At 37.5% G+C, this 24,587-nt stretch overlaps 1 protein-coding gene across 2 annotated transcripts; it reads right to left on the bottom strand.

The window, feature by feature from the left end:
* Positions 1-8,040: 8,040 nt before the first annotated feature.
* LOC141391212 (odorant receptor 49a-like) lies at positions 8,041-19,435 on the bottom strand. 2 transcript variants are annotated; one of them, XM_073964123.1, is made up of 4 exons: positions 18,561-19,435; positions 9,095-9,299; positions 8,883-9,038; positions 8,041-8,815 (listed from the first exon to the last, which is right to left on the bottom strand). In XM_073964123.1, exons 1-4 carry the CDS (start codon positions 19,358-19,360, stop codon positions 8,753-8,755), a joined length of 1,224 nt encoding a protein of 407 aa, XP_073820224.1. In that variant the 5' UTR covers positions 19,361-19,435; the 3' UTR covers positions 8,041-8,752. The 2 variants fall into 2 exon arrangements, with proteins under 2 accessions (XP_073820224.1, XP_073820225.1); XM_073964124.1 differs by lacking the exon at positions 18,561-19,435 and adding an exon at positions 9,338-9,448.
* Positions 19,436-24,587: the final 5,152 nt, after the last annotated feature.

Genomic DNA, 24,587 nt, shown 5'->3' with positions numbered 1-24,587 from the left:
TATTTTTGCAGTTGTTATTGAGCTTGGCTTCTTGCATCACTATTTCCTTGATCTCACTTCGAAGTCCATTGCAATTAAATTGCAAAAAGGATGCATTTTCAGGGAGTGGAACAGCATTCAAGCAGCATGTAGCAACATAGTCCCTGCCGCACTATTTTGCGAGTTATATTAACTGTGGCCAAAAATAGAAGTAGTTATCGTAGGTGTATCAATTTTGGTACACGCACTTATTATTGACTTACAATCTCCAGGACAAACCAGTAAGGAAAGGATCAAAGACGGGCGGGGCCGACTATATAATACCCTACACCATTGTGAATATGTAAAATATATATGGGAGCTAAATCCAAATCAGAACAGATTTCAATATAATTTCTCACATTTATTTTTAGACCCAATTCCGTCAGATAGTCCAAATTTCATCAAAATTGGACATATATAGCGTGTTTCGTGCATCAAATACCTCAAATCGGTCGAAAATATTTATGGGAGCTATATCCAAATTTGAACCGATTTCTATATAATGTGTATATAAATTCCGTCGCACATTCCAAATTTCATTAAAATCGGGCATATATAGCGTGTTTCATGCACCAAATGCCTTAAATCGGGCGAAAATATATATGGGGGCTATATCCAAATCTGAACCGATTTCTATATAATTTGGCACACTTATTTCTAGACTAAATTCCGTCGCACATTCCAAGTTTAATTGAAATCGGACATATATAGCGTGTTTCGTGCACCAAATGCCTTAAATCGGGCGAAGATATATATGTGGGCTATATCCAAATCTGAACCGATTTTTACCAAAATAAATAGCGTTCGTCCTTTGGCCAAAAAAAACTATCTTCCCCAATTTTCATGCGAAGGACAATAAATGCGACCTGTACTTTGTTTACAAAAATACATGGACAGACGGGCAGGCAGACGGACATGCGTAAATCGACTCAGATTCTATGTATATCCCTAATGTATATCCCTAAAAGGAACTATGGGTCTATCTCGTTTCCTTTTGCCACAAGGTGGTGTAGGGCATAAAAACTGAGATGGTCGGTCCACGTTTTGATATAGCCCCTATAGAACCGTATCTCCCGATTTTTGGTATTTTGAAAGTTTTAGTCACAATGACCAACATAAATGACTGAAATTTGGTGGTTAGTCTTCGGCAGAGGTATGAAACATTCCAACAGAGAATTGTGGATTTAGGACCACGTTTTAATATAGACCCCATAGAACAGTACCTCCCGATTTTTGGTATTTTGAAGCTTTTATCCTCATTATTAATTTATCCTCATATTTATTTTTAGTATTTAGTCTTCGTTGGGGGTATAAAACTTTCACTTAGAAATTTGTCGATATAGGTCCACGCCTTCATATAGCCCCCATAGGACGGTACCTCCCGATTTTCGGTATTTTGAAGGTTTTAACATCATGTGGCTCGAATTTATACGCCTTTTTAGCGGGTTCATCATTGCTTATTCTTATTATATGGCCTAGCCAACGCAAACGCTGCGTCTCGATACGTTTAACTATATTGATGTCGTTGTATAGCAGATACAGCTCGCGGTTCATACGACGTCGATATTCACCGTCAACGCAGATCGGTCCGTAGATCTTTCGAAGAATTTTTCTCTTAAACACACCAAGCACTGCCATGTCTGCTTGCGCAAGTACCCAGGCTTCGGAGCCATACATTAGCACGGGCAGTATCAGCATTTTGTATAGTGTTATTTTTCTTTGACGAGATGTGGCTTTGTTTTTAAATTGCTTATTTAAACCATAGTAGCATCTGTTGGCCAATACAATTCTTCTTCTTATTTCACAACTGATGTTGTTTGTTGTGTTTATGGCAGTGCCGAGGTAGACAAAGTCTTTAACTACCTCAAAATTATAGGTACCAACTTCCACAGTTGGTCCGAGCTCTATGGACGCTTTGCGCGTCGACACTATCAATTTGGTCTTTTTGCCGTTTACCGCCAGACCCACTTTCGCAGATTCTCCTTCGACCATCCTAAAGGTATCAGTTACTTCCTTTACTGATCGTCCCATGATGTCTATGTCATCAGCATAAGCAAGTAACATGTGGCTATATTGGTGTAAATTGTGCAATTTCTTTTGACATTTTCATCTCGTATTACCTTTTCCAGCAAAATGTTGAACAGGTCACACGAAAGGCTGTCTCCTTGTCTGAAACATCTTTTGGTACTGAACTGTTCGGAGAGGTACTTTCCAATTTTAACTGATAACCTAGTGTCAGTTAAAGTCATTTTACAAAGCCGGATGAGCTTTGCGGGGGTACCAAATTCAGACATTGCATGGAATACCTTTGATCGGAGGGGACTGTCGAAAGCTGCTTTATAATCGACAAAAAGGTGATATGTGTCGATCTGCATCTCTTGGGTCTTCTCAAGGATTTGCCGCAGGGTAAATATCTGGTCAATGGTGAACTTGCCAGGTCTAAAGCCACATTGGTATGGTCCAATTATTTCGTTGACCATTGGCTTTAGTCGTTCGCACAATATCCCTGACACTATCTTATAGGCAATAGGGATAAGACTTATGCCCCTATAGATGGAGCATACGGTCTTATCTCCTTTCTTGTGGACGGGACACAGGATGCTCAGGTTCCAGTCGTCGGGTACGCGTTCTTCCTGCCAGATGGTGTTAACTAGCTGATGCATACACCTTATCAGCGTGTCGCCTCCGGTTTTAAACAGCTCGGCTGGTAGGCCATCAGCTCATTCTGCCTTATTATTCTTCAGCCGGTTTATTGCTGTCTTTACCTCATCTTGACCGGGTGGTATACATTCAATACCATCTTCTGAGATTGGATCTGTGCTATCTTCGTCTATTCGCTACTATTGGGTACCAACAGTTTGGAAAAATGCTCTTTCCATATCCTTAGCACACTATCTGTATCAGTTACCAGATTACCTTGCTGGTCTCTACAGGAGGATGTGCCAGTTCCAAAGCCATCAGTTTGATGTTTAACTTTTTGGTAGAATTTTCGGACTTCATTCTGTCTCCTGTACATCTCGATTGGTCCACACTCTCGCTTTTCCATCTCTCTCTTTTTCCTGCGGAAAAGACGTTTCTCTCTCGTGCGCTACGCGTTGCTACTGATTGTAAAGTAGCCCTATATGCCGCATTTTTCTCTTCGGTAGCAGCACGACACTCCTGGTCATACCATGGATTCCTTGGTGGAGGTCTCTGGTATCCAAGTACTGATTTTGCGGCTGTTTGCATGGAGTGGGCAATGTTTTGCCATTGTCCTGATATGTTATCTGGACGAGGAGTGCTTTGATTAAGCAGTTGGGCCAGTTGAGTGGAATATGCTGTGGCTATCTGTTGTGATTGCAGCTTACCGATGTCCAACTTCCGTGTTGTGTCTGTTCGCACTTTGTTTGCTACGTTTAATCTGGTACGTACCTTTGCTGCAACAAGGTAGTGGTCCGAGTCTATGTTTGCACCTCGGAACGATCGTACATCCAACACGCTTGATGTATGTCTTCCATCTATCACACCGTGATCAATTTGATTTCTTGTTCTTTGATCTGGAGACAGCCAGGTGCCCTTATGAATATCGAGATGATTAAATCTGGTACTGCTAACTACCATGTTTTTTGCAGCTGCAAAGTCTATCAGCCTCATACCATTGTCAGAAGTTTCACTGTGGAGACTGAATTTCCCGACTGTTGGGCCAAAGATATTCTCCTTTCCAATTTTGGCATTAAAATCGCCTAGAATGATTTTAATGTCATGGGTAGGGCAACTGTCATATGTTTCTTCTAAGCGCTCGTATAATATATCTTTGGTTCGACCTTTTCTTCAGTGGGAGCATGAGCGCAAATAAAGCTGATGTTGAAGAATTTAGCTTTTATTCATTCACTGGGTTGAAGCTGGATACCAGATGTTTTAGTCTGCGACTAACTATAAATCCGCAACCAAACTCATGCTTTACGTCATGGCAGCTTTAATACAGTGCGTCACCTTTAGGTGTTGTTGTTACGCCTTTCCCCATCCATCGTAATTCCTGTTTGGCAGTAATATCGGCCTTGTACTTTTCAAGTACGTCTGCCAATGCGAAGACTGTACCTTCTCTATAAAGAGTGCGAACATTCCAGGTGCAGGTTTGCATATCATGGTGCTTAAAACGTTTGCGGGGTCCGTCAACTTTAGAGGGGTCTTTTCTTTCGTTTTTTCATAGTAGGCTGTTTTTTCTAGTGGAGGGTTACTAACCCGACGGCCAAACCCAAGTTTTTAACGTTCTTATGGGTGAACGCGCGGCACATATTAGCTCACTACCTTTAACGGGTGTTAAAGGCAGTTCCCCAGGTGAAACCACGGGGAGGTCAGTGTCCACTTGAGATGAAAGAGGGACCAAGATTAATCCTGGGCTTTGCCATGTTAAAACCGGTCAGGACCGTTCCTTTTTATCTTCCATCACCTACGTCACCCAAATATATGGGAGCTATATCCAAATCTGAACAGATTTCGAAATAATTTTTCACATTTATTTGTATGTAGACCAAAGTCCGTCAAATGGTCCAAATTTCATCAAAATTGGACATATATAGCGTGTTTCGTGCATCAAATACCTAAAATCGGCCGAGAATATATATGGGAGCTATATCCAAATTTCAACCGATTTCTATATAATTTAGCACACTTATTTGTAGGCCAAATCCCGGTAAACATTTCAAATTTTATTGAAATCGGACATATATAGAGCTTTTAGTGCATCTCTCTATCTCTTCTAGTTTCGGAGATATCACGACTTTTCTATAAGTGTACTTTTAATGCTCTATCTCTTCTAGTTTCGGAGATATCACGACTTTTTTATAGGTGTACTTTTAATGCTCTATCTCTTCTAGTTTCAGAGATATCACGACTTTTCTATAAGTGTACATTTAATGCTCTATCTCTTCTAGTTTCGGAGATATTACGACTTTTTTATAGGTGTACTTTTAATGCTCTATCTCTTCTGGTATCGGAGATATCACGACTTTTCTATAAGTGTACTTTTAATGCTCTATCTCTTCTAGTTTCGGAGATATCACGACTTTGTTATAGGTATTCTTTTAATGCTCTATCGCTTCTAGTTTCGGAGATATCACGACTTTTCTATAAGTGTACTTGTAATGCTCTATCTCTTTTAGTTTCGGAGATATCACGACTTATCTCTAATTGTACTTTTAATGCTCTATCTCTTTTAGTTTCAGAGATATCACGACTTTTCTATAAGTGTACATTTATTGCTCTATCTCTTCTAGTTTCAGAGATATCACGACTTTTCTATAAGTGTACTTTTAATGCTCTATCTCTTCTAGTTTCGGAGATATTACGACTTTTTTATAGGTGTACTTTTAAAGCTCTATCACTTCTAGTTTCGGAGATATCACGACTTTGTTATAGGTATTCTTTTAATGCTCTATCGCTTCTAGTTTCGGAGATATCACGACTTTTCTATAAGTGTACTTTTAATGCTCTATCTCTTCTAGTTTCGGAGATATCACGACTTGTTATAGGTGTACTTTTAATGCTCTATATCTTCTAGTTTCGGAGATATCACAACTTTTTATAGGTGTACTTTTAATGCTCTATCTCTTCAAGTTTCGGAGATATCACGACTTTTCTACAAGTGCAATTTTAATGCTCTATCTCGTCTAGTTTCCCAGATATCACGACTTTTCTATAAGTGTACTTTTAATGCTCTATCTCTTCTAGTTTCGGAGATATCACGACTTTTCTATAAGTGTACTACTTTTTTATAGCTGTACTTTTAATGCTCTATTTCTTCTAGTTTCGGAGTTATCGCTACTTTCTTATAGGTGTACTTTTAATGCTCTATCTCTTCTAGTTTCGGAGATATCACAACTTTTTATAGGTGTACTTTTAATACTCTATCTCTTCTAGTTTAGGAGATATCACGAATTTTCTATAAGTATACTTTTAATGTTCTATCTCTTCTAGTTTCAGAGATATCACGACTTTTTTATAGGTGTACTTTTAATGCTCTATCTCTTCTAGTTTCGGAGATATCACGACTTTTCTATGAGTGTACTTTTAATGCTCTATCTCTTCTAGTTTCGGAGATATCACGACTTATCTCTAATTGTACTTTTAGTGCTCTATCTCTTCTAGTTTCGGAGATATCACGACTTTTTTATAGGTATACTTTTAATGCTCTATCTCTTCTAGTTTCAGAGATATCACGACTTTTCTCTGATTGTACTTTTAATGCTCTATCTCTTCTAGTTTCGGAGATATCACGACTTTTCTATAAGTGTACATTTAGTGCTCTATCTCTCCTAGTTTAGGAGATATCACGACTTTTTATAGGTATACTTTTAATGCTCTATCTCTTCTAGTTTCTGAGATATCACGACTTTTCTATATGTGTACATTTAATGCTATATCTCTCCTAGTTTCGGAGATATCACGACTTATCTCTAATTGTACTTTAATGCTCTATCTCTTCTAGTTTCGGAGATATCACGACTTTTCTATAAGTGTACTTTTAAAGCTCTATCTCTTCTAGTTTCGGAGATATCACGACTTTTCTATAAGTGTACTTTTAATGCTCTATCTCTTCTAGTTTCGGAGATATCACGACTTTTCTATAAGTGTTCTTTTAATGCTCTATCTCTCCTAGTTTCGGAGATATCACGACTTATCTCTAATTGTACTTTTAATGCTCTATCTCTTCTAGTTTCGGAGATATCACGACTTTTCTATAAGTGTACTTTTAAAGCTCTATCTCTTCTAGTTTCGGAGATATCACGACTTTTCTATGAGTGTACTTTTAATGCTCTATCTCTTTTAGTTTCGGAGAAATCACGACTTTTCTATGAGTGTACTTTTAATGCTCTATCTCTTCTGGTTTCGGAGATATCATGACTTTTCTATAAGTGTAATTTTAATGCTCTATCTCTTCTAGTTTCGGAGATACTACGACTTTTCTATAAGTATACTTTTAATGCTCTATCTCTTCTAGTTTCGGAGATATCACGACTTTTCTATGAGTGTACTTTTAATGCTCTATCTCTTCTAGTTTCGGAGATATCACGACTTATCTCTAATTGTACTTTTAGTGCTCTATCTCTTCTAGTTTCGGAGATATCGCGACTTTTTTATAGGTATACTTTTAATGCTCTATCTCTTCTAGTTTCAGAGATATCACGACTTTTCTCTGATTGTACTTTTAATGCTCTATCTCTTCTAGTTTCGGAGATATCACGACTTATCTCTAATTGTACTTTTAATGCTCTATCTCTTCTAGTTTCGGAGATATCACGACTTTTCTATAAGTGTACATTTAGTGCTCTATCTCTCCTAGTTTAGGAGATATCACGACTTTTTATAGGTATACTTTTAATGCTCTATCTCTTCTAGTTTCTGAGATATCACGACTTTTCTATATGTGTACATTTAATGCTATATCTCTCCTAGTTTCGGAGATATCACGACTTATCTCTAATTGTACTTTTAATGCTCTATCTCTTCTAGTTTCGGAGATATCACGACTTTTCTATGAGTGTACTTTTAAAGCTCTATCTCTTCTAGTTTCGGAGATATCACGACTTTTCTATAAGTGTGCTTTTAATGCTCTATCTCTTCTAGCTTCGGAGATATCACGACTTTTCTATAAGTGTGCTTTTAATGCTCTATCTCTTCTAGTTTCGGAGATATCACGACTTTTTATAGGTGTACTTTTAATGCTCTATCTCTTCTAGTTTCGGAGATATCACGACTTTTCTATAAGTGTACATTTAATGCTCTATCTCTTCTAGTTTCGGTGATATCACGACTTTTTTATAATTGTACTTTTAATGCTCTATCTCTTCTAGTTTCCGAGATATCACGACTTTTCTATAATTGTACTTTTAATGCTCTATCTCTTCTAGTTTCGGAGATATCAAGACTTTTCTATACGTGGACTTTTTATGTTCCATCGCTTCTAGTTTCGGAGATATCACAGCTTTTTAATAGGTGTACTTTTAATGCTCTATCTATTCTAGTTTCGGAGATATCACGACTTTTTTATAGGTGTACTTTTAATGCTCTATCTCTTCAATGCGTTACAAACGGAAAAACAAACTTAATATACCCCCATACTATTGTGGAGGGTATAAAAACTATTGTGTAATAAATATCAAATAAATTTCTCCATAAAATTGCTTTAACTTGAATCTGCAGTTAACCCAGATATGCCCATTGCTTGATCGTGATCATTTTAAAAGTATTTTTATATTATTTTAGAAGCAAATGTGAAATAATAACAGTATGTTTATATGTTTTTTAAAAATTGTTTGAAAAAAGTGGTTTTTGAGACCACTTTTGGACACAGGGTTTTATCATATAACTGGGAGTTATGGGACACAAAACATTTGACATATAGTCCAAAGACACCTTTTCGGCATCTAGTTAACGTTTTTTCGTAGTAGGCTCCACATCGTGTATGTTTTCGTTATAAAACTTCCCAATAATTAATCGGTCATAACGCAAATCATTGTAAAAACTAAGCGATAGGTGGCAGCTTCGATGAACTAGACCTCAAAACTCAAAAATAGTAGCTCAAAATAATGGAATCACATAATATCCCAAGAGCTACAGATGTGTACTTAGTATATCACCAAGATAAACGGTACTTTGATAAACATAACATATCAAATTAGCAAGACTTTTGTGTGTCCTATATATAGGACGTTGGGCATATCTGGGTTAATGGTGTCCATTGGATATGTCATTAGTTAGTTGAGTCCATCATGGTACTCCATATGGCAAATAATTGATAAGTCATACGCATAACCTAAATTAATGAAAAAACATTTAATAATTTATTTGTTGATTAATTTATTGATATATAGGAAGCTTACCCATTCAAAGGACCGTAGGTTTGTTGTTACAACACCTGCGGCATTGATTTCACATTGGCGTTGCGAACGCCTCAAAATGGTCAGTATCAATATTTTATAACTTTGACAGCCATTGTACCATGTTTGATGATATGCCGCTTCAGCAACTTCTAAACTCTGGAAAAAGTGTAACCTTAGATTTTTTTATTTGCGTCCATATTTTTTTGTCATACCTTATTGATAATTTGTTGACCATAATAGCATACCATATAGTATTGGACCATAATTGTGGGTAAATATGCTAAATAACCAAGAAAGTTTTTTCTCTCCATATCTTGGGTTAGAACAAATTCAGCAACAGCGAAAATAATACCCATAGTTGAGAAGAGCATAACCAGGGTCTGTAGACTAAAGATTTTCTTAACATCGTCCGCTAGTCTGAAAAAAAAATTAAAAATTAAAAGCAAAAAATGAACAAGTTAAAATAGGTAACCAAAGGATATACATGGACATCACTACCTCTGTTGATAATCTTGTTTTCTCTGGCTAGATACATACATGGAATTACATCAGGGGTGAGCACGGCTGTGTGCTCACATTCAAATTGTGATGCAGATGATCTGATGCACTTTTTTTTATTTTTTAACGGCAAATGCGTGAGTAATATCTTTCAAATAAGCTATATATTTTTTAAAGTGGTTAACCTAACCATTTGTTAACCACTTTTAACAAAATATAGCTTATGGTTATGTAGTTATGGTATTAGTTATGGTGATTGAAGTGTAAAAAACGCATAAAAACAGGAAAATGTTTTTCCTCGAGCTCTAGGCTACTTAGAAGATACCAAACAGTATAATTTATTTCTTATTTTATAATATTTAATTTATTATTTGCAAGTAAGCTTTCGAAAATTACAAAAACCAATGAATTCGGTTGAAAAATAGATGAGATATGCATTTTTATACCCACCACCATAGTATGGAGGTTTTGATCAGAATAAAATTCGGAGTCGATATAGTCATGTCAGTCAGTCTGTCGACATTAAAATCGGTCCAAATTATTATAGTTTAACTTCGAAGAGGGCCATATCGGTCCATCTTTTAATTATTTGTGATGTCAAAATGTGTTCAATACATATTTTTGTTTAATCATGGAAAACGGTTTTATTTAAGAATACATATCGTCGGTGTCATGCTTAAGTGTTCCATACGCCATTTGCCCGTTTTGAGATAATCGCATTTTAATGTTTTGCGTCACAACTGCGTGGAGCTGACTGAAGAAAATATTTATATTTTTGACTTAAAATATTAATAATAGTATATAGAACATATTTGCAAAAATATAGAGGAATATAAATTGGAATATAAAAGTTATAGAGATTTTTTTAAAAAAATGCGAAATATTGTAAATCCCATGGAACAAAGTGACAAAATTTTTTTCTATCTTTGCCTTAATAAATTAAATACTTCTAAAACGAAAATTCACGTTCTGATTTTTGAAATGTGTTTTTAAACTAGTAAGTTTTTAAAATATTAATTTCATAACTGAACAAAATTTAAGCCTTTGCGTTGATGCATGGATATCTCGGAAACTAGAGCAGATAGGAGAAAGCCGACTAGAAATTCAGAAAGAGCATATCGAAAAACCCTAGAAACAACCTGTATCTCAAAAAGTCAAAAATGGCGTATGGAACACTTAAGCATGACACCGACGATATATGAACTACTTTAAAGTAGGTTTGGACGATCTATGTCTCGTAGAAATATTATGATGTTCGAAGTATGGACCAGAGGCAGCGCGAGCCATTTTAGCGAAAAATTTCGAATGTTTATGGGGGAGGTACCTGAAGAAGTGGACCGATATGGCTCATCTTCGAACTTAAACTAAGTTTGAATAAAATATTACGATGGCCAAATTTTGGACCAAATCGGTTGATCCGTTCGAGAGTTATTGTGCGTCCAGTCAGCCAGTCGGAAGGAGATAGCTAAAACGACTCCAAATTGTCTGAAACAGATTTCCAAACATAATTGATTCGCTCAGCGCCAAAACGGTATAAACCACATATCCACAAAAATCAAACAGACTATAAAGATCTTACCAGAACCTTTTGAAATAACTATTAAAACAATTCCATATTGCATTGATTAACACTAGGTAATACCACCTTCTAAAATAATACAATGTGGCATTTTTTAGAATTTGTTTCAAAGGTTTCAGTTAAATCTTTACATTCTGTTTAATTTTTTTGGGTATGTGGTTAGGCCGTTTTGGCGCTGAGCGCCTCAATTGGGATCTAAAATAGTCGATAAGACACATTTTGATTGTATGAAAGTGTATATAACCTCGTTAGCCTAAAGCTGAGGGCATAAAAATGCCATACCAAAACGTGGACCTCTTTTCGCAGTTTTGAGGTGATATTGTCTTTTCGGTGGATAAATGTTTTGACCACCTTGAATTTAGAAAGCCAAATTTCAGCCAGTTTTGGTGCAGACTTGATCACCCTAAATGCCAAATAATAGCTAATTCCGTCTTTCCAAAACTTCAGTGTCCTATCTCATTTTTTGTGTATGATCAATTTTACCATAGTAAAATGGAAATTGGTGTTCGAAATTTGCGGGAACACTATATGTGTAGAAGTAAAAAAATATTTATATGCTGTTTTATTAATTTATGAATTATTGATTTTTGAAAGAAAAAATGATGGTATTGAGTCTTCTTTGGGCCTACAAAACTTTTCCCCGGAAATGTATCAGCACTGGTCCACGTTTTTTATTACCCACCATAGAACGGTACCGCCCGATTTTCGGGGGTTTTTAGGGATTTAGCTGCATTATCCTATAAAAATGGTTGTAGTTTTACACGTATTTAGTCTTCTTTGGGGCTACTAAACTTCCCTTTAGAAAATTGTCAGCACTGGTCCATGTTTTATATAGCCTATAGCGATTTTAGGAGTTTTCCGGATTTTTGCCGTACTCTCCTACAGAAATGGCTGACATTTAGAATTTAGTCTTCTATGGGGCTATAAAAACTTGTCCCCCTATTTTTTCAGTACATTTCCACGTTGTGATATAGCCACTGACATTTATGATAAGTACCAGTGTCCGAAATTTCGATCAGTTAACTTTGCACATATGTAAAGTCGTGCTTGAGCATCTAAATCTTTATATTTTGTGAAACGGTTAAATATATTGGCAATAATTCACCATGATTACTTTTTATACCCTCAGCCTTTAGGCTAAGGAGGGTATATCACCAATATTTTTGAAAATTTAACATAGCTGAAGCCAAGGTTTACCCTTTTAGAACACGCGACTTGTGATTGTATATTATACAAATTAAATGTTTATGAATAAAATGAAATGTTTTTGGACGTGGCAAAAAATATTGGCCTCAAAAGTTAATTTGCGTGGAAGCTGTGGCTATATTTATGTTAGAAAATGGGTAAAAATGGGTTGAAGCCAACGTGTCTTTTTTTTGTTTTCTCTCGATTTGTGGGTAAACCACACTTCTCACGATTTTCCTGTCAAAGTAAAAGTAGAAGCCAACTAAATAAGGATAATCTCACTAATGTATAACTTTTCAAAATTTCATCAGCGTCTACCAATAAATGACGCTGACATTTTGAAGCCAAATTTACAGTGTTTTTTGACATTTTCTTCTAGTCGCGTTCAGCAAACAGATTTTTCAAAAAGGCTTTAATAGGATTATAGTACTTGCGATTCTGAGCTTTTTGATACGTATATCGTGAATGTAGCCTCCACAGCTTCACAGAAATATGTATCGAAATTCGGAAATTTTGTGTGAATATTTTTCTAAAAATCATATTATTCGGGCCTAATTTTTACAATTGTCATTCGATTTCCTCGTACTTGATTGCACATTTTAGTTTTTTACGTTCCGGATCTAATAAATCATTCTCCGTGAAAATCCATCCACTAAAACGCGAGTTACAAGAAAATCCAAAGTAGAAAAATCACCTAAAATTGTTTTTGGAAATATCGCGTAGTTTGTCACGTTTTCTACGGCTCGTTTCCACTGCAATGAAAAAACTAGTACATCATCTTCGTTTTAGCGGAAACAGAGATTTGAAAACTTCACTGATAAGGGAGCTACATTCATTTTATCCGAAAAAATAGTGTGTGATGCTACATCCACGGTTCTTGATTGATCGCCTTGAAATAGATATATATCGATGTAGATTTTTATGGTGGACACTGAAATCGGATGCGGACAAAAAGCATACGCACTCCGCGCAAGTTAGCGACGTTATATAGGTTTTTAGGCACTAAGATGCAGCCGATGCTACATCTTAGCCACCAAATTAAATTTCGAAAACTATATTCAAATTAAAAGATACGGTATTACTGTACATGAAAATCACATGCGGACAAACTGATTTTGATAATTACGCGATTTATACGTATTTAAAAATGCATATAAATAAAAATGGGTTATTTGACCCCTATTTCCATTTCAGAAGCTTTGACATATATCCCCATCAACCCAATTAGCTTCCCCAATGGGAAAGCTTTAATATGAATGTCAATAAAGCAAAATCCGTCTATTTTGTTGGGAGATTTAAGCAAAATGAAGGAAGTATTCCTATAAATTTTTACAATATTTTCTACTACATAATGCATGTGAAAAATATTTTTTTAAACAAAAAATTATTTTTTTGACCGAAATATGTGCTTATTTTGGCTGTAACATCCAAACTATAACACCAATCTGTATGATTGTAGTCTCATTTGATTTGCCGTGAAGTTTGGATCCACAACAATTTTTTTTGTAATTTTATGACCACTAAATGGGCCTTAATTTTGAAAAAAGTAGACTTATATTCAATACTTTATCAATTTTTTGTACATTCCGCGAATTCTGTGTAATATTTTGCAGGTATTATGCAATCTACTCGCTGAAGTAACTTCGAGAGAACTTTTTTGTAACAATTGTGCTCATTAAAATAATTAGCGTTTTTATAATATTTTCTTTCTTAAAAAGCGAAATAAAAGCGCCATAACTTTTGTCCGCAACAACCAAAAATTGGCTCGCGACCAGATTCGTACTCGGAATTTTTTTCTTAACCTCATATCAAAAATCGTTGATGTAGCGCGAAAAAAATTTATCCTTTTTTCCTGAAATGGAATATGAAATAATTGACAATATTCCTGATATACACTTTGATACGATGAAAATGTGCCTCATCGAAATAATGGTTTTAGACCCCAAGTATGTTTGGACGAAATGTGTTTCAGACAATTTGGAGTCGATCTAGCCATGTCCGTCCGTCTGTCTGTATGTCTCTCTGTCTGTCCTGCTGGCTGGAGCGCACGATAACTCTCGAACGGATGAACCGATTCGGTTCAAATTTTGGCTTTCGTAATATTTTGCCCAAACTTAGTTTAAGTTCGAAGATGAGCTACATCGGTCCACTCCTTCCGGTAACTCCCCCACAAAAGTTCGAAAATGTTCGGAAAATTTGTGCGCACGATAACTCTTGAAGGCAGTGACCGATTTGATCCATACTTTGCACATCGTGAAATTTCTACTAAACTTAGATGAGTTTCCAAAATGGACTCAATCGGTCCACTCCTTCGAGTACCTCCCACACAAAATTTCAGAAAAGTTCAGTTTAGGGCATCGCTTTGATTTTTGTTTTAGCAACTTGTATTCACTGCCCTCCATACGACGGTACAAGTTTCATCAGGGGCAAGTCCATACTTCCTGAGAAAATAGCATGAAAGTTGCAAAAAAACCCCTATGACACCGTGTGAGGTGGTTGGAGCGCAAGATAACTCTCGATCGGATCTGCTGATTCGGTCCAAAATACGGCCTTAGTAATATTTTGTCCAAACATAATTTAAGTTTGAAGATAAGCCAGATCGGTCCACTCCTGCAGGTACCTCCCCCACACAAGTTCAAAAATGTTCGGAAAAATTGTTCGTACGGTAACTCTTGAAGGGAGTGGCCGAATTGGTCTACACTTTACACATCCTAATATATTTACCAGATATAGATCAGGTTCAAATATGGACTATATTTGTCCACTCCATCCGGTACCTCCCACACAAAATTTCGGATAAGTTCACTTTAAGACCTAATATCGAATCACTTTGATTTTTGTTGAATAAACTTGCTTTCTCTGCCTCAATTACGATGGTAAAAGTTTTTTTAGGGGCAAGTCCATACTTGTTGAGCAAACAGCCTGAAGAGTGTAAAAACCCCCTATTGCATCATATGTTGTGCCTGGAGATCCACTTCCATAACGGTCAATGTCGATCCATTCCTTTTAGTATCTCCTCCGCAAAACTTTTGATCTTTAATCCTAATCAACGTTTTTGTCGGTTCAAACGCCCAACATTTTTAAAACCCCCTAAATACAGACGTATTTTGGGAAAAATTGTTCCAATATACACAAGCTGAGGGTATATCTCTGTCGGCAAAGCCGACTGATACTTTTTTACTTGTTAAATTTCATTTTTTTTAATTTTTTAAATTAATTTAAAAAGTATTTAAAAATATAGGTTTCAAAAATGTACGCCTACCATCTAGGAGGTGGGGGAGTTTTCATACATACTAAAACTTGTTTAAAATTTGATTACTGTTCAATAAATCGAACACCAAGTACGAAATGGGTTAAATAGGTAAACAGAGACATACATATATTAACATTATCTATCTATGTTATATCTATCTTTTGAGAAATTACTATGCTCGAACCACATTAGGTGTATATTTCGCTTCTTTCGGAATATATTCTGTAAAATGGTGTGAACGATAACTCTCGATGGGAGCAATCGATTTTGTCCAAAACTTGCACATCGTATTATTTCATCCAATCATGTATCAAGTCGGATATAGTCCATATCAATCCCGTTCTTCGGGTACGTCGCATTCAAAATTTTTTTATTTACATTTTCTCTATAAATTGGGTGGGTGCAAGTTACCATTAAGGGTTCATAGTGATCAAAATACTTCTCCGCCAATAGTTATGGACATAGGTCACGTTTTGGTATAGCCCCTAAACAACAATACCGTCCAATTTCAAGTATTGTACAAAATTTTAACTGGCCAGATAGGGTTAGGTGGTAGGTAATTTGTTTACGAAGTGTTCAAACAAATTCTACTAAAATTGTGGGCAATGGTACTTTCGTAACGGAAAGAAAGCTATCTATTCCATAATAGTTCAGAATACTTCATGGTGGACGTTTTTACTTGTTTTTCATTAGGTATTTTTTGTATGTAAAAATCACACATCACAAAAAAAAAAAGAAGTTGCCCCCCTAGATTTATTCCTGGCTGCGCCCTTGTCCGTCCGTCTGTCTGTCTGGCTGGTGCGCACGATAACTCTCGAACGGATCAATCGATTCGGTTCAAATTTTGGGTATCGAAATATTTTGTCCAGATTTAATTTAAGTTCGAAGATGGGCCATATCGGTCGACTCCTTCAGGTACCTCCCCCACAAAAGTTCAAAAACGTTCGGGAAAATTGTCCGCACGATAACTATTGAAGCGAGTAACCGAATTAGTCCATACTTTGCACATCGTGACATTTCTACCAGACATAGATGAGGTTCCAATATGGACCTTATTGGTCCACTCTTTCGGGTGTTTCCCACACAAAATTTTGCTTAGGTGCAGTTTAAGGCCTGCCTGTCGTAGTTGGAGCGCACGATAACTCTCGAACGGATCAACTGGTTCAAATTTTAGGTATTTCAATATTTTGTCCAAACTTAGTTTAAATTCGAAGATAGACCATATCGGTCCACTCCTTCCGGTACCTCCCCCACAAAGGTTCAAAAATTTTCGCCAAGAATGTGTGCCAAATTGAGCCAAACTTTGCTATTGGTAATATTACTTTCAGGCATAGATCGGGTTCTAATATGGACAATATCGGTCCACTCATTTGGGTACCACACAAAATTTGGCAAAAGTATAGTTTAACAACTCCTTTCTGATCTTATTAATTCGACGCCTCCAAACAATAGTATGCTAAGTCGACTTAGCATGTTTTCAAGTTCTTTACATTTTTATATTTAACGTCCTTTAACTTAAATTCTGTCAAATTTTGGTAATGATCGGACAATCCGAACAGAAGTTATAAATAAATATTTACTTAGCATAGTACTGAAGGTCAAAGAAATTTCCAAACTTTTAGAGCTTGTCCTGCAAAACTCGCTTTTCAGAATTAGCAAACTATTATTTGGAGGTGTCGAACGTCCTTTAACTTAAATTCTGTCTAATTTTGGTAATGATCGGTCAATCCGAACAGAAGTTATAAACAAATATTGACTTAGGATAGTACTGAAGTTCAAAAAACTTTCCAAACTTTGAGAGCTTCTCATGCAAAACTCACTTTTTAGACTTAGCATACTATTATTTGGAGGTGTCGAATTTGTGATGCAGCAGGTTGCACTTGCGGCCCCTGTTACGACGTTGTAATTTTTTTTTTCGTGGACAAGTCCAACTTCCTGAGATAATGACCCAAAAAGGTCCAGAAAATCCTAGCGGCACCACCTAAACTGGCTAATGTGTAAAATAACCCTTTAAGAGAGAAATAGATTTAGCTCAAACTTTGTAAATTGAAAAGTAAAATTGTAATATATTTAAATTCAGAAAATTAAGTACAACATTTTTAATTATATAGTCTGTAAGGAAAATATCCATAGACTAATAAAGAAAAAAAAATGATTTCCTACAGATTTGTATTAGGTCCGAATATGTACTACATCGGATCACTCCTACGGGTACACCCTACCCAAAGTTTGGAAAAAATGCACTCGTCTTGGATCATTCTGAATTTTGTTGCAACATGTAGTTTTTTGCGGCCCTTTCCATCCTGGAAAATTTTCCCAACAGCTAAAAAACCTACAGAAGTATTGTGTTAACTTTTTTCTTCGGGTACGTGGCTGAGGGTATATCTCTGTCGGCTCAGCTGACTGATACTTTCTTACTTGTTTTTAATAATTTGCATTGTGGACGATTTTAACCACATTTATGTTTAAAAAATGTTGAAATAAGTAATGAAACATCAAGAAAAATTAAATATTAATTCTCCCCTACATTTGCCTCTCTCTCGATTTTGCTCAGCTCCGAATCAAATTGTGAATATTAGGGATAGGTAATGGAAAGCAATAATCGATTTTTCGACTTTTCGATTTTGGTCTAAAATTAAAAATGCGGTTTTTTCGGTCTGGCGAAACTCGACTTTTTCATAATCGCAGAAAATCGATTATTCGTCGATTTTCGAGTTTTCTTTTGAAACTGTAAAACTGCCAAAACTGTACCACCCAGTCAACAAACTATGGGCCACGGTACAATTAGGAAGGTAGATGCATCGGTGAATTTCTACAAAAAAGCAACTTTTTTTGTAATGTAAAATGTTAAAATTTCTAACAAGACGAAAAACAAAACAATTCGCCTTGGCGTATGAACTTCGCGACAAATTTATTTGACCGATTAAAACGCCGACTAACCAAATCATATGGTTTTTGTTTTGATTTTTCATGGTGAATTCCTAGTTTTTTTTACGTAATTGTGCCATGCTATGGGCAAACTTGAAAATCGATCACAAGATAATAGCGATTATGCGATTTTCCCTTCAGACAAAAATCGACTTCGATTTTTGACTACAAAAAGTCGATTTATCGATTAATCGAAAGTCGAATTACCTATCCCTAGTGAACATTTTCCACTTACCCCAATACAATTTGATGTTGTTTGCTCCATTCTGCTATAAATTTTAAATCCTGTTGTGTTGTCTCTACCGTAGGCTCATAACTGTTCAACCTTCTTGACATTACATCGAAATGCATACAGATTTGGAGGGCAAAACAAATTAACCATATCTCCGGGTATACAGAAAAAACCGCAGTAACGTGAGTAATCATAATGTCCATGATATAGACGATCACATAGCCCAATGGATGATGGTGATCAATGCCATAGGTTTTCTGCTCAAAAATTCGGTAGTATGGAAATACGGCATTTGAATATCCAAATTTTGTTAAAGCCCAAATATACTCAACAAGCGATTCAATGAGCGGTAAAAAGATCACTAATGCTACAGCAACAAATTGTATATGAATTGCCAGTCGTATCCATTTGGGCCAATAGTAATCATTTACACGATATTCAAACCGATCTTCAATGGATGTGGGAAAAATGTCCCAAAATCTCTTATATAACTTCCGCGTAATTGCAATATTTCGAAAGAAAATATAAGACTTGAGTATTGCGGCAGTAATGCAGATGACCTCGGCAAGCAATTGTAAGATAAGCGGCAAATTGTGGGTCTTGTTTAATATTTCGTCCACAAGTAAATCGTAAACAAAGTAGGTGTAGGACAAAAAGGATATCACACTCAGAACTAGGTATATGTTCTTGAGTTTTCCCCTCCATTGGACTCTGGGCATGGTGATAAAATCATAGCCCAATGTTTTCAACAAAAAGCACGGTAAATAGACAAAATCTTCAAAATAATGTTCCTTTTCGGCCATTGTGGTGTAGAAAACTCTGCAAAGAAGTGTAGAAATGTGATGATTTCGTTCCCTTTCTTCTTTAGCCGTTGGCGAAAAACTGAAAAAAAAAAATCTTTGACAAAAGAAAACACAGACACTAAATTTTTCACCCCCTTTAATTGTTAAAGAAATAAATTACCTGACTGCACGCAATTAAATATAATTATCAATTTACACATAAAATATTCAAAAATTGTTATCACTTTGAAATATAAACAAATATGGTGCAACCAACCTATAATCGAGTGACTTGTATAAGCATTACACTGGTCAACAAAATGAAGAAGGCGACTGTTTCATCCGTATTTTTTGAAATTGCAGAAATTGATGAGTTATTTTCAAATTCAGAGGCAGTTTTTCTCCATCAGCTCTCGTTTTGATATATGGTTTAGGTCCTTTTTACGATTCTTACCCAGATCTTTCATGTCCTTTGTTAACAAAAATATGTTTTTGCTGTTTATACTAGGTCGGGGCGATTTGTAAACCTTATAGTACTTACTTACTTACTTAGCTGGTCCATTACAGAACGTTAGTTCTATAGGCCGAACTAAGAAGAGATATACATTCCTCTCTATTTGTTGCTTCGCACTCTGGAATACCGCGCCTTTTCATCGCATCATCCACTTGTTTGCGCCATCTATTCCTTGGCCTGCCAATTCTGCGTGCACCGCCAAGCGGTCCGTATTTATACGCCTTTTTAGCTGGTTCATCATCGCTCATTCTTATGATATGGCCTAGCCAACGCAATCGCTGCATCTCGATACGTTTAACAATATTGATGTCGTTGTATAGCAGATACAGCTCGTGGTTCATGCGACGTCGATATTCACCGTCAACGCAGATTGGTCCGTAGATCTTTCGAAGAATTTTTGTCTCAAACACACCAAGCACTGCCATGTCTGCTTGCGCAAGTACCCAGGCTTCGGAGCCATACATCAACACGGGTAGTATCAGTGTTTTGTAGAGCTTTATTTTTGTTTGACGAGATGTGGCTTTATTTTTAAACTGCTTACTTAAACCAAAGTAGCATCTGTTGGCCAATACAATTCTTCTTTTTATTCACAACTGATGTCGTTTGTTGTGTTTACGGAGGTGCCGAGGTAGACGAAGTCTTTTACTACCTCAATATTATAGGAACCAACTTCCACAGTCGGTCCGAGCTCAATGGACGCATCGCGCGTCGACACCATCAACTTGGTCTTCTCACCGTTTACCGCCAGACCCACTTTAGCAGATTCTCCTTCGACCTTTATAAAGGTATCAGTTACTTCTTTTACTGATCGGCCCATGATGTCTATATCATCAGCATAAGCAAATAACATGTGGCTATTGGTGTAGATTGTGCCACTTCTTTTGACGTTTGCCTCTCGTATAACCTTTTCTAGCAGGATGTTGAAGAGGTCACACGAAGGCTGTCTCCTTGTCTGAAACCTCTTTTGGTACCAAACTCTTCGGAGAGGTTCTTTCCTATTTTAACTGAGGACCTCGTGTCAGTTAAAGTCATTTTACAAAGCCGGATGAGCTTTGCGGGGATACCAAATTCAGACATGGCTTGGAATACCTTTGAACGCAGCGGGCTGTCGAAGGCTGCTTTATAATCGACAAAAAGGTGGTAGGTGTCGATCTGCATCTCTTGGGTCTTCTCCAGGGTTTGCCGCAGGGTAAATATCTGGTCAATGGTGGACTTGCCAGGTCTAAAGCCGCATTGGTATGGTCCAATTATTTCGTTGACCATGGGCCTTAGTCGTTCGCACAATATCCCTGACACGATCTTGTAGGCAATAGGGAGTAGACTTATCTCCCTTCTTGTGGACGGGGCACAGGATACTCAGGTTCCAATCGTCGGGTATTCGTTCTTCCTGCCAGATGGTGCTAACTAGCTGATGAATACACCTTATCAGCGTGTCGCCTCCGGTTTTGAACAGCTCGGCTGGTAAGCCATCGGCCCCTGCTGCCTTATTATTCTTCAGCCGATTTATTGCTGTCTTTACCTCATCTTGGCTGGGCGGTATACATTCAATACCATCTTCTGGGATTGGGACTGTGGTATCTTCGTCGTCTTCGCTGCTATTGGATACCAACAGATTTGAAAAATGTTCTTTCCATATCCTGAGTACACTATCTGTATCAGTTACCAAATTACCTTGCTGGTCTCTACAGGAGGATGTGCCTGTACCAAAGCCATCAGTTTGATGCTTGAGTCTTTGGTAGAATTTTCGGACTTCATTCTGGCTCCTGTACATCTCGATTTTTTCACACTCCCGCTTTTCCATCTCTCTCTCTTTTTCCTGCGGAAAAGACGTTTCTCCTCTCTTCTTTTCTCCCAGTATCTCTCTCGTGCGCTACGCGTTGCTACGGATTGTATAGTAGCCCTATATGCCGCATTTTTCTCTTCGGTGGCAGCACGACACTCCTGATCATACCATGGATTCCTTGGTGGAGGTCTCTGGTATCCAAGTATGGATTTTGCGGCTGTTTGCATGGAGTGGGCAATGCTTTGCCATTGCGCTGATATGTTATCGGGATGAGGAGCGCTTTGATTAAGCAATTGGGCTAGTTGAGTGGAATATGCTGTGGCTATCTGTTGTGATTGCAGCTTATCGATGTCTAACTTTCGTGTTGTGTCTGTTCGTACTTTGTTTGCTACGTTTAAGCGGGTGCGTACCTTTGCCGCAACAAGGTAGTGGTCCGAATCAATGTTTGCGCCTCGGAACGATCGTACATCCAACACGCTCGATGAATGTCTTTCATCTATCACAACATGATCAATTTGGTTTCTTGTTTTCTGATCTGGAGACAGCCAGGTGCCCTTATGAATATCGAGATGATTAAATCTGGTACTGCTAACTACCATGTTTTTTGCAGCTGCAAAGTCTATCAGCCTCATACCATTGTCAGATGTTTCACTGTGGAGACTGAATTTCCCGACTGTTGGGCCAAAGATATTCTCCTTTCCAATTTTGGCATTAAAATCGCCTAGAATAATTTTAATGTCATGGGCAGGGCAACGGTCATAAGTTTGTTCTAAGCGCTCGTAAAATATATCTTTGGTCTGTTCGTCCTTTTCTTCAGTGGGAGCATGAGCGCAAATAAAGCTGATGTTGAAGAATTTAACTTTTATTCGAATTGCAGCAAGTCTTTCAATCACTGGGGTGAAGCTGGATACCAGATGTTTTAGTCTCCGACTAACTACGAATCCACAACCAAACTCATGCTTTATGTCATGGCAGCTATAATACAATACGTCACAACAACACATAAAGGTGATGCACTCCTTTAGGTGTTGTTGTGACGCCTTTCCCAAAACATCGTATTTCATGTATGGCAGTAATATCGGTCTTGTACTTTCCAAGTACGTCTGCCAATGCGAAGACTGCACCTTCTCTATAAAGAGTGCGAACATTCCAGGTGCAGATTCGCAGATCGTGGTCCTTAAAACGTTTGCGGGGTTCGTCAACTTTAGAGGGGTTTGTTTTTCTTTTCTTTCGTTTTTTCATAGTAGACTGTTTTTTTAGAGGAGGGTTACTAACCCGACACCCAAACCCAAGTTTTTAACGTTCTTATGGGTGAACGCGCGGCACATGTTAGCTCACTGCCTTTAACGGGTGTTCCCCAGGTGACACCACGGGGAGGTCTGTATCCACTTGGGATGAAAGAGGGACCAAGATAAATCCTGGGCTTTGCCATGTTAAAACCGGTCAGGACCGTTGCTTGGTATCTTCCATCCCCTACGTCACCCTGAAAACCTTATAGACTTCAGAAATATTGTGTGTTACTTCTTTTCTTTAGGTCCGAGGCTGAGGGAATATCTCTGTCGGTCAAGCCGGCTGATACTTTATTACCTGTTACTCGAATCCCATGTAGGAATTAACAATAGACAGTGACGACAAAAAATTGGAGTTTTGGTCAGGCACACCGTGGTTCAGAAATGGATTTTCCTGGCCAAAAATCAACATTTTGTTTTGTCAAAGATATTTAATTTCTATATGGGATTCGATAGTAAACATATTGAAACTAAGTCCCGATTTACATTAGGCGAGTTTACTTGTGGCAAGTTTTCTCGTTCTCTGTTTCGGCAAGTTTTGTTTTCAAAACATTGGAAATAATGTCAAAAACGAAAAATATTAAAGGAATTGCCTGAAAATTGTCGGTACGAGCAATTTTTTTTTCCACTTACATACATACACCTTACGTGTCTCTCCTACAAACTGAGACTTGCCGCAAGTAAACTCGCCTAATGTGAATTGGGACTAAGCAAACCAAAAAATTAGCTCAAAATATTGAAAAGTGTAGGCGTGGGGTGCACCTAAAGACGAAAATGTTCCCCATTTATGGGAAATACGCAATTTTTGCAAATTTCTGGAGAAAGAAGTAGCTGTTTCTCGGAAACTATGACAGATATTGTGTTCATTGTTTTTTTACAAGGTAGGAGAGGAGAGTTTGCCACGCTAAGGCGCATTGGTTGGTTCTCTCTGAAGCCATTTTAAATCTTTGGCCAAAAGAAGCAGTTTCGTCGGCTCGACTTGGCAGAACGTTGTCAGAGATGTGTTAACCCACCGTTCGAAGTCTCCTGGTCATGAGCACTGGACAACGACAAAATAAGTGCTCAATCGTCTCCGTCTCTTCTTCATCTTCGCATAATCTGCAGTAGTCGGTAGTGTCGTCTCTATCCCATCTGCAGGTCAGAGATCTTATCCTGCAGTGTCCTGTGATTGTTCCAACCATTAATTTTAGATCGGATTTCTTCATGGAGAGAAGGGATATAGTTCTTCGCTGAGATAGGTTGGGCCAGATTGCCTTTGATACCTTGCAACCGGGTTCATTGTTCCAAATCTGACCAGCCTTGTCTCGGTAAACTTGTTCTAGCTTCCGCATGAAGTGACACAAGGTTGGCTTGATAGAGTTGTCGATTTCAATTTCGGTTGACTCCGATCCGCTACGTGACAGCTCATCTGCTATCTCATTGCCTTCGATATTGCAGTGACCCGGCACCCAGCATAAGGTAACGATTGATTTTAGGTCTTCCAGACTGCCAACTCTTGTACTACAAGATTCAACGGGTGAGTACTGCCTGTGGAGTGCTTTTCATAGCACCGGTAATTAACAGTGATGCCGCTCTTTGAACAGTATTTAACTTATGAAGAAGCGTCGTCTTGTTCAAAGCATTCCACCATACCACAGAACCATAGGTAAGGATTGGGCGTAC

This window comes from Musca autumnalis, unplaced genomic scaffold (genome assembly GCF_047663935.1).
Source record: "Musca autumnalis isolate F117 unplaced genomic scaffold, ASM4766393v1 scaffold_1, whole genome shotgun sequence".
Taxonomy (NCBI): Eukaryota; Metazoa; Arthropoda; class Insecta; order Diptera; family Muscidae; genus Musca; species Musca autumnalis.
Note: the sequence above shows the minus strand (reverse complement) of the source record. Positions and strands in the feature narration are given on the sequence as shown.